The sequence below is a fragment of the Corapipo altera genome, unplaced genomic scaffold, assembly GCF_003945725.1.
Source record: "Corapipo altera isolate COAL_440 unplaced genomic scaffold, ASM394572v1 77b, whole genome shotgun sequence".
NCBI lineage: Eukaryota > Metazoa > Chordata > Aves > Passeriformes > Pipridae > Corapipo > Corapipo altera.
The window spans coordinates 3,451,452-3,461,051 of NW_020884933.1; the positions used below are offsets into that span (position 1 = coordinate 3,451,452).

At 62.8% G+C, this 9,600-nt stretch overlaps 4 protein-coding genes across 8 annotated transcripts in view; 3 read left to right on the forward strand and 1 right to left on the reverse strand.

Annotated features, from left to right (window-relative positions):
* The window catches only part of CCND3 (cyclin D3), a 35,865-nt gene extending 34,414 nt beyond the window's left edge, over positions 1-1,451 (forward strand). For both annotated transcript variants that reach the window (XM_027659619.1, XM_027659618.1), the window contains exon 5: positions 1,237-1,451. In XM_027659619.1, coding sequence (XP_027515420.1) covers positions 1,237-1,395 — 159 coding nt within the window. In that variant the 3' untranslated portion in view covers positions 1,396-1,451. The remainder of the gene's footprint in view (positions 1-1,236) is intronic.
* Positions 1,452-3,412: 1,961 nt separating this feature from the next.
* On the reverse strand, positions 3,413-6,208 carry BYSL (bystin like). 2 transcript variants are annotated; one of them, XM_027659611.1, is made up of 7 exons: positions 5,917-6,205; positions 5,679-5,835; positions 5,167-5,305; positions 4,932-5,065; positions 4,619-4,779; positions 4,440-4,542; positions 3,413-4,042 (listed from the first exon to the last, which is right to left on the reverse strand). In XM_027659611.1, the coding sequence occupies exons 1-7, from the start codon at positions 6,185-6,187 to the stop codon at positions 3,694-3,696; spliced, it is 1,314 nt and encodes a 437-aa protein (XP_027515412.1). In that variant the 5' UTR covers positions 6,188-6,205; the 3' UTR covers positions 3,413-3,693. The 2 variants fall into 2 exon arrangements, with proteins under 2 accessions (XP_027515412.1, XP_027515411.1); XM_027659610.1 differs by having other exon boundaries at positions 5,679-6,208.
* A 27-nt stretch (positions 6,209-6,235) lies between these two features.
* Positions 6,236-8,821, forward strand: MED20 (mediator complex subunit 20). The gene is made up of 4 exons (XM_027659620.1): positions 6,236-6,344; positions 6,476-6,627; positions 7,495-7,748; positions 8,197-8,821. Exons 1-4 carry the CDS (start codon positions 6,331-6,333, stop codon positions 8,410-8,412), a joined length of 636 nt encoding a protein of 211 aa, XP_027515421.1. The 5' UTR covers positions 6,236-6,330; the 3' UTR covers positions 8,413-8,821.
* A 697-nt stretch (positions 8,822-9,518) lies between these two features.
* USP49 (ubiquitin specific peptidase 49) overlaps positions 9,519-9,600 on the forward strand; it is a 22,801-nt gene continuing 22,719 nt past the window's right edge. For all 3 annotated transcript variants that reach the window (XR_003530345.1, XR_003530346.1, XM_027659600.1), the window contains exon 1: positions 9,519-9,564. The gene's annotated coding sequence lies outside the window, so the exon portion shown is untranslated. The remainder of the gene's footprint in view (positions 9,565-9,600) is intronic.

A 9,600-nucleotide genomic window follows, 5' to 3' on the forward strand; every position in this document is an offset into this window, starting at 1 on the left:
GCAGTGGGGATGGGTTTGCAGTGGGGATGGGTTTGCAGTGGGGATGGAGAGCGTGGGGATGGGTTTGCAGTGGGGATGGAGAGCCTGGGGGTGGACTGGCCGTGGTGACAGAGCCCAGGGCTGGTGGCCCTGTCCCCGGTGCTCCCAGCCCAGCTGGCAGGAGGGGGCTGTGCTGACGGGAAGCCGGGCCAGGGGAGCGGGCAGGGGGAGCTGGGCGTTGCTATTTTCACTCGCCACATCCTCTGTCGGTTTCTAAGAACCGCCGGCGGATTCCTGGTAAGAGATTTCGGGGTGTGACAATGTCCCCGAGGTGTGAGCTGCCCCCGAGCTCCCCGGGCTGGGCCGTGCCCGGCGCTGACGCGTCCGGGGGGCTCCGGCATCCGAGTGGGAGTTTCCTCCTCTGGTTACAGCTCCTGTGGGTGGAAAATACACGGTGGGATTTGCATTTGTGACGAGTGGTGGTGCTGCCTGCAGCCCCCTGAGCCTCCCTGTGAGCAGGGCCAGTGTGTCCCCCAGCACTGGAGTGGGTCCCTGGGGGGATGCACGGGGGGGAACATGGGAAACCTGGTGAGAAGGAAACCTTGTGAGAAGCTGTGTGGCCACAGGATCGTCCTCCCAGCGTGTTGGGGTGTGATGGTGTGGTTACACATGGGTGATTCTTGGGTCAGGGCGGTCCATGCCTCAGAGACCCCCAGAGTGAGGCAGTGCCCATCAGCCAGGGCATCCAGCAGGATTCCTGTGCCCAGCTCTGCTGCAGGACCACACTGAGCTCTGGGAGAGCTGGGCTGAAGGGCCTGGGGAGGCAGGGGGGCCCCATGGGCTCCGTGTGCTGCAGGCCACTGTGGATCTGGGAAGTTTGGGTTGTAAAAGCCAATCCCAGCCTGTGCAGAGCTGCTCTGCCCTTGCCATGATCCTGAAATCACACCCTGCTTCCAGGCACGAGGCCGGATGCTTTGGGAAGCTGTGATGGGCACAACGTTTCTTCCTGGAGAATGTGCTCAAACAGGGAGGTGGGGAGAGGACAACCAGAGCGTGGGGCTTCGCCTGGGGAGGGGCCCAAAGCACAGACAAGCTGGAGAATCCCCTCGGTGGAGAAAAGCTCCTTTGTCTGTGTGTTTGGATGCTCCGGGGGTCGGAGATGCAGCCCAGCAGCTGCTCGGAGCGATTCCTAAGGCTCCCACCTCCGAGGAGCAGAGAACTGAAGCCTCTTGTCTCTCTCTCTCTCCCTCTCCCCAGGACTGCCTGAAGGGCTGCCAGGAGCAGATCGAGGCAGCCTTAGCCGAGAGCCTGAAGCAGGCGTCCCAGTGCCAGCAGGAGTTCAGCGCCAAGGCGGCGGCGTACGGGGGCAGCCAACCCACGGGCACCCCCACGGACGTCACCGACGTCAACCTGTGACCAGCCCCCGGCCCCGAGAGCCGCCCCTCGCCCTGGGCACCCCCAGCTCGCCGCATCCCACCTGCCCAGCCCGTGCCCACGGGGAGCAGGAGCCGCGCTCGGAGCCGCTCGGGTGGCTTGGGGTGAAGCGACTGCTTTTGTGGTGTCAGGGCCCCAGAATGCTGGGGAGGGGAGCAGGACCCCAGAAGAAGTTGGAGTTGTTTCTCTGTTGGTGTTTCCCTGGCTCTCGGGGGTGTTTACGGTGACTTCCAGCCCCACGTGGGCCACAAATCATGGACGGCGAGCCCCGACCTGCCCTGCGGGACCAAACCCCTCACAGCCCCCAACTCCTCCCCCAGCCGGGGCTGTGAGGCCATGGGAGGGACCTGCATGTCCTGGAGCAGGGAGGTATTCCCCAGTTTCCCCCCTGGGCAGGGGGGCTCCGGACCCACAGGGTTCCCTTCAGGAGGGAGCGGCTGCTCGGTGGCCCCTCGGTCCCCATTGCTTGGTGCCAGATTCCTGCAGCTCCAGGGGGAGTTGTGTGGCTGCTTCTGCTTGGAGGGGAACTGTGGGGCTTGTTTGTTATTGCTGTTGGATTTGGGATTTTTGGGGACGTGCTCCCTGTCTGTGTGTACAGCAGGAGGGTTCTGGCCTTGGGAGGGGGCAGGTTTGGGCGCTGTCCCCTCGGATTTTGCTGGCCCACGGAGGCTGCTTAATTTATTAACTGCTGGGAAATAGGGAGGGAGGAGACGTGGCATTCCTTGCTGTGGGGCCTGGATGCTGCTCTCCTCTCCTCCCAAAAAAGTGCCTTCCCCCTTCGCCCCTTCCCTGGCTCCCTGGGCAATGGGAGACTCTCACTTGGAAGCTGGTTGGTCCTTTGGTAGCTTAGGCATCAGACTAGGATTTAAGGAATACCTTTGAATGTGCTGCTATAGTCTGGGCTGCATCTCCACCTTCCCAGGGCAGGGATCTCGGATCACACCCAGGAGGGGGGGCTGTGTTGTGTATCCATGTGGATCCGAGCTGTACCCTGAGAGGGTGGAAAACTTGCTGCGCACTTGAGTTGGAAAAGCAATTACTGCGTTTTTTTTGTATTGTTGTCGTTGATCCTGTTAGTTTTTTATAAAAAGTGTTTTTTAAAAAAATAATGCTGCTTTTCTATGAGAGAACCATTTCAGAGTGGAATTGTATTAACCAGGAGAAGCCAGAGACTCCGCAGGGATGGGAGGCAGACGCTGCTGCCTGGGGACCTCTGGACATGTGGCTCCGTGGCTGTTGCCCTCCCGTGGGAGATGTGGAAAAGGAGGTAGAAATCTTCCCTTTTGGATGCCACTAGATACAAAAAACGGGCGGAAAGAGGTGGGGCTGCTGCTCCTCCCTGAGCCTGCCTTGTCCAGAAGGGCCCCGGAGCCGCTGCCTCCTGCCAGCAGGAGGGCTGGGACAGAGCCTGGCTGTGCAAAAGGAAATGTTTTTTATATATAAATGAATTTTAATTTAAGAGTAAAACTGGTTTGGTGTTCACTCCACTGCTGGGAGAGCCAGAGAACCCTGTGATGTTGCAATAAAGTACTTTAAAGAAGACTGAGAGGGTCGAGTGTGATTCCCAGGGCAGAGCTCAGATCCCTGTCCCTCAATGGCACTGGGCTGGGCCCCCCATCACCTGGGAGATCCCTTGGGGGGACTCCAGCCTTGTGTTTCCCAGGATGGAACGGGCAGAGGGCAGGCAGGGCACCCCCAGCCCCACTGAGAGGTTCCCAGGTAAGTGCAGCCTCGTGGGACACGGGGGGAAGGTCCCCCCTGGGTTTTCCAGCGAAGGTGGCACATGGGCAGGTGCCACGAGCAGGCTGGGCGTGAGGACAGGGGAGGACAGTGGCCCCATGGCTTCACCAGCCTTGCCAAGAGGAGGTAAATAAACCCTGTGAGTGTGGGGGGGGAATCCCTGGGGCAGGGAGGGGGCCAGCATTCCAGAGGCTGGTGGGGACAGGGATGGGATGGGTCAGGTCAGGTGGGGCAGGGACAGTCCAGGACCACACAGGGATGTGGCTGCAGGGCAGAACCAGCCCTGACTGACCAACATGGCTCTGGTTTTATTTTGCAGTCCAGGAACAAGCCAAACTCTCTCAGTGCTGGTGGCACCAGGACCCTGGGTGGGACAGGGGCTGCCTTGTCCTGTGACAAGCAGCACAGGGAGGTCAGTCCAGCCCCGTGGGCACAGTCCATTCCCAGTGACCGCTCGGAGCAGGAGGATCCAGGACGGATGTTCCTGCATCCAGCAGCATCCCGGGAGCAGGTGAGGCCGCAGCTTTTCCCTGGCCCTGCTCACTCCATGGCCACGGGCTCCTGCCCCTCCACGTCCCGCGTCTTGGAGTTCATGAGCTCCCTGCGGATCTCGGGCGAGATCTGCGGGTGGCTGTGGAACTTGAGCAGCTCCAGCAGGGCCTCCTTCTGCTCCGAGGACAGGTCCTCCTTGTAGCGCTGGGCGAAGGCCAGGAAGCTCTGGTGCCACAGCACGGGCAGCACCCGCTGGTCCGTGCGGAAGGCCAGGAAGTGGAACACGAGGGCGTCGACCACGCGGAAGGGCAGCGCGTACTTCTTGTCGATGAGCAGGCGCAGGAAGATGCTGTTGGCACCGCTGTACTGCATCTCTGCCAGCTTCAGCATGGCTGCACTGTGGGCACAGGGAGAGGGGTCAGGGGGGCTGGGGGCACGGGGGACAGGAGCCACAGGGACAGAGGAGGGGGCCAGGCAGGAGCCACGGGGAGCGAGGAGGGGGCACAGGGGTCAGAGAGGATGGAGCCATGGGGATGGAAGAGGGAGCATGGGCAGGGAGTGGGGCCAGGCAGGAGCCACAGGGACCAAGGAGAGGGTCAGGGGGGCTAGGCTGGAGCCATGGGGCACCAGGCACCCGGATGCAAAGCTGAGCCTTGACTCTCAACCCCAGAGGGAGCTGACTGACCCCCCCCCACCACCTCCAAGGGGCTGGAGAGGCTGAGGGGTAGATCCAAGATGCTTCCCAGGGTGCCTGAAGGAGAAGCTTTGCCCCACACACCCCCCCAGCCCCTCACCTGGAGTGCAGGACGGGGATGGAGCACTTGGTGAGGATGCTGCCGATGATGACGGCCTCCCGCAGCGTGCACGTGCCCGACTCACACAGGGGCAGGAGGATCCCTGCGGAGGGGAGAGTCAGGCAAACCCCACCAGGCACCCAGACGAGCCCCAGATCAGCCCCTGCAGGAGCCCCTACCCTTGAACCAGGCTGCTGGCTTGAACAGGGCCTTCTTCAGAGCCATGTACAGGTGGAAGTTGAGCCGCTTGTACTCGGCGATGTCGTCCCGGACCCGCGGCAGCAGCACCAGGTTGTAGAACCTCTGGGCCATCCTCTCCTTCAGGTTGGATGAAAATATCCTGGGAACACCAAAGCACAGATGGAGGGGTGGGGAAAGGGGGCCAAATAGGGAAAGGGTGGTGTTCTGCAAATCTGATTCCAGCTATGGGAAGGAAAAGCAAAATGAGTTAGGGGCTCATGTCAGAGGCTCCCTGAGGTGATCTGACCTTACCTGGTGGCCTGGTACATGGCAGCAGCTGTCCACGCCTCTGGCTCGGTGATGTAGAGGATCTGCTCCCAGTTGGACAAGGCAGGAATGATTTTAAATGCCTTGGGGAGCTTCCCACTCCTGTATTTGGACAGCACCTTCAAAGACACGGATACAGGCCATGGCTGTGGGCACTGCCAGCAGGGCTTCCCCTCCCTCAGCAGGGGAGTGGCTGTGGGTTCAGCTGCTCCAGCCTCACCTCCCTGACCCCTCTGTAGACCTCCAGGACACGGGGATCCAGCTGGGGCATGGGGCAGCCCGAGAGCTCTGACAGCACTGTCTCCACCTCTGTCTTCTTCTCCGTGAGCTTCTCCATGATGATGTCGGCCAGGGTGCGCCTGGGGTCGGCACAGGACGGGGTGAGCAGGGGGCCAGGAGGGGCTGGCAGGGGATGGGGTGAGTTGGGGGCTGACAGGGGCAGGGGGCGAGTTGAGGGTCATGTGGGACTGACATGGGACGAGGGTGAGTCGGGGACTGTCACAAGATGGGGATGAGCTGGGGTCTGACAAGGGACAGGGGGTGAGCCGGGGGCTGTGTGGGACTGACAGGGGATGGGGTGAGCAGGGGGCCGGGGGCGGCTGACAGGGGACAAGGTGAACTGGGGGCTGACAGGGGGGGAGTCGGGGGCTGACATGGGGCACGAGTGAGTTGGGGGCCGTGCAGGGAAGCAGCCCCCGCCCCGGTGCAGCCCCTTCCCCGGCGGTTCCTCACCTCAGCGGCGGGTTCTTGTTCATGAACATCTCGATGGCCTTCTCGTCCTCGGGGTCCACCTCCACCTCCCCGCCGTACTCCCCGCCCCGTCCCGCCGCCGCCGCCGCCTTCTCCAGCGAGGGCCATTCCTCATCGTCCTCCGAGTCCGAGACGGGACCTGCGGGGAGCGCCGGGGGCTGAGCCGGGGCCGCGCACCCTCGGGGATGCCGGGGGGTCCCGGGGGGCTCGGGGGTCTCACCCAAGGCCGCGCTGCGCTGCCGGGGGGCTGCGGGCGCCCCGGGGCCGTGCTCGGCCTCCAGCTCCTCCTGCTGCCGCCGCGCCTGCTCCAGGATGCGCCGGGACAGCCGCGCGTCCACGAAGCCGTCCCCGCCATCGTCCCCCTCCTCCCGGCCGGCCCCGCCGCGCTTCCCCCGCGCCCGGGCCCGCGGGGCCGCGTCCTGCAGGATCTGCTCGGCCAAGGGCAGCGCCGGGGCAGGGCCGGAGCCCCGCGCCCGCCGGGCCTTGGGCATCGCGGGGGTCCGGGAGGGGAAAGCGGGCCTGGGACGGGAGCGGGGAAGGGGAACGGACACGTGGGTGCTCGCCCCGCCCGTTCCGGGGTGGCCCCGTCCCGGTGCCCGTTCGCCCCGCCCGTTCCGGCGGCGGCACCGGGACCATGGGGGTGACCTGGTGAGGGCGGGGGGCTCCGGGAGGGACGGGGCAGCCCCGGGGGCTCCCGGTGGAGGTGGGACCGGCACACGGCGAGGGGCTCCCGGCGGTGGGAGGGCAGCGCCCGTGACCCCCCGGCCCCGTGTCCCCAGCGTGTCGCAGGTGCCGGTGGCCGAGGGCAAGAGCGTGCAGCAGACGGTGGAGCTGCTGGCGCGGCGGCTGGAGGCGCTGGGCGCGGACAAGCAGGGCACGTTCGGAGTGGACTGCGAGACCTACCACACGGCCGGGGCCATCGGCACCCAGGGTGAGCACCGGCACGGCCCCGGCGCTGGGCGGGGGGCTCCGCCGGGCTTCTCACCTCCTTCCCCCCCTTTTGCTTTTTCCCCCCATTTCCCTTTCCGTCTTCCCCTTTTCCTTCTCCTTCCCTTCCTTTTCGTCCTTTCTCTTTTCTCCTTACCTTCCTTCTCCTTCCCTGCCTTCCCTGGAGGTGTTTAAGAGGCGCCGTCAGTCACTGGGTGATCTGTTCGCTGGGTGATGTGGTTCAATGGTTTAGAGGTCACAGTGGCAGTGTGGGGCTGGTGCTTGGACTTGAAGATCTTGAAGGTCTCCTCCAACTTTGACGATTCTGTGATTCCACTATTCCTTTTCCTTCCTTTCCCCTTTTACCTTCTCCTTCCTTCCCCCTGGAGTCCCCCGTCTTTTCCAGACCCTGCTGTGACAGTCAGAGGTGGCTCAGTGGCCCTGAGCCCATGCAGCCCCAGGCTCTGCTCAGCCAGTGTTCCTGAACAGAGCAGTTTGGAGCTTCCAGAGCAGCTTTTTCCTACTTTTTCTGCAGCTGGAACTTGCACATCTCCATGGAGGAGAGGCTGAGCCCAGGCTCTCTCTGTGCCCATGGGCAGGGGGTGCCCAGCCAGGGAGGAGGGCTGGGTGCTCTTGGCTGTTCCCCCCAGACTCCAGAGTCATGCTGGTGTTGTCCCGAGGCACCAGAGCATTTAGTTTTCCCAGTAAACCTTCAGAATAAAATCCCATCTGTTCCCTGAATGGCTGGATAACATAACATCCGTGTGGGGATGCAGAGTTAAAGCACCAAGGGGGACACAGGGAGGACTGGGTGGTGCTGTCAGGCAGGAGTACTGGTTTCCCAGCCCAGATCCCCTGGCTGTCGTTCCAGGGCAGACAGGGAAGCTGATGTACGTGATGCACAACTCCGAGTACCCCCTGAGCTGCTTCGCCCTCTTCGAGAACGGGCCCTGCCTCGTGGCCGACGCCAACTTCGACACCCTCATGGTGAAGCTCAAGGGCTTCTTCCAGAACGCCAAGGCCAACAAGATCGAGAGCCGCGGCACCCGCTACCAGTACTGCGACTTCCTGGTGAAACTGGGCACCGTCACCATGGGGCCCAGCGCCAGGGGCATATCCGTGGAGGTGAGGGGCCTCTGGGAAGGGTGGGGAATACAGGGACACACAGGGAAATTCCATGAGGGAGGACAGAGGAGGAAGGTTTTAGGGGTGACCGAATTGCGGCCGTCCGGTGCCTGAAGGGAGCTGAAAAGGAAGATGGAGAGAGACTATTTTACAAGGTCCTGGAGGGGCAGGACAAGGGGGAATGGCTTCACACTGACAAGAAGGCAGGCTTAGATGGGATATTGGGAAGGAATTCTTGGCTGGGAGGGTGGGGAGGCCCTGGCACGGGTTGCCCAGAGAAGCTGTGGCTGCCGCATCCCTGGGGCGAGGCCAGGTTGGATGGGGTTACCCCTCTGTGTTACACAATAAACATTCTGGGATGTTTTCATGGAAAGCACGCCCTGCAGCGAGGCAGGGAGCAGGGCACTGCCCCTCCTGCCAGCTCCAGGGCTGTGGGCTGTGTTCCCAGGTGGAATACTGCCCCTGTGTGATCGCCAACGACTGCTGGAACCTGCTCATGGAGTTCATGCAGAGCTTCATGGGCAGCCACACGCCCGGGATCCCGTCGGTGTTCGGGGCCAAGCACGACAGCGTGTACAGCCCCGGGGACACCATGGTGCAGTACATGGAGCTCTTCAACAAGATCCGCAAGCAGCAGCAGGTGCCCGTGGCTGGGATCAGGTGAGAGGATTCCCTGGAGCTCCTCTGGATGCATCCTCCTTGCTGCCTGCCCAGCAGGATCGGGAGTCCCGACGGTTTTTTTCCTTCTGCATCTCCTTCCCCTGGTTCAAAGCAGAGTTTTTCAGTGCTGTGTGTGTTTCTGGTTGTTCTCCATGGTTTGGAGCGTGTCTGGGATTGGATCCATGGTTCTGTGGATTGGTTCTGTGGTTCTTTGGGCAGTGCTTCGTGCAGGGAATCAGTGTCCATCAGCAGGAAACTGCAGGAAAAGGAGAAATTCCAGCCAAACACAAGGGCAGAGCTTCTGTGACTGCAAACAGCTACGGAACAGAGTTTTTAATTATTTACTTTTTTTTTTAACATCCACATAAAAGTGTCTTCTTGTATTTCACCCCAATAAACCTGTATTTTTGGAGGAGCCTCTGCTGCATTCTGCTTCCAATTACCCCCTTGATGTCAGTGGGTTTCCACAGGGGCGAGGATGAGGAGGACTTAATCCTTCATGTCTCAGCAAAGCCGTGTTGGTCTCCATTCTGGGATCGGCTGCCTCATGTTACTCTGGGGCTTTTTTACTTTATTGATGGGCAAAATTACTCTTTTGAGGTCCCCATCACCTCAGGGTCCCCCATCACCTCAAGCCCACCCTGTCACCTCAGGGACCCCGCGGGGCGCCTCCCGCCACCACGCAACCCCCCGAGGAGCCCCCGCGCTGCCCCTTTAAGAACCTCTTTGTCTCCCAGACACCTTTATTTACCCTCCCGCGACTCGCCCGAAGTTCGGCCCCGCGGTTCACAAAGCGCGGCGCGTCACGGGCGGGGGGGCGGGACTCGAACCCGCGCCGTCCCCCCCGGCGCCCATTGAGCAGCGCCCCCTGGCGGCCGCGCAGACTGCGTACGGCCCCGCCGGCGGCGGGCCCGCTACGCAAAGGGCGCGCGTGCCCTACGCAAACGGCGCGCGGGGCCCCGTAGGGAGCAACGGGCGCTGCGCTGCGCAATCGGCGTAAGCGGCGGGCAGCGGGGGGCGGGAGCCGGCGCTGAGTGACGCGCGGCCCGGCCAATGGCGAGGCGGGGCGGGGCGCGGCGGCCAATGGGCGGGGAGGGGGCGTGGCCGGCGCGGGCGTCTCGCGCTGGGTGACAGCTCGCGCGTGCTGGTGATGGCGGTAAATAAAGGGGACGGGGGGGGGGGGGGGGGGGGG

Coding starts and splice junctions, on each gene's coding strand:
- BYSL (XM_027659610.1), bottom strand. CDS start 6,187: ATGCCCAAGGCCCGGCGGGCGCGGGGCTCCGGCCCTGCCCCGGCGCTG. Junction 4,780..4,931: donor GCCATGTACCAGGCCACCAG/GTAAGGTCAGAT, acceptor TGGTGTTCCCAG/GATATTTTCATCCAACCTGA. Junction 4,543..4,618: donor GCCAGCAGCCTGGTTCAAGG/GTAGGGGCTCCT, acceptor TCCCCTCCGCAG/GGATCCTCCTGCCCCTGTGT.
- MED20 (XM_027659620.1), top strand. Junction 6,628..7,494: donor CGGGGCCATCGGCACCCAGG/GTGAGCACCGGC, acceptor CTGTCGTTCCAG/GGCAGACAGGGAAGCTGATG. Junction 7,749..8,196: donor CCAGGGGCATATCCGTGGAG/GTGAGGGGCCTC, acceptor CTGTGTTCCCAG/GTGGAATACTGCCCCTGTGT.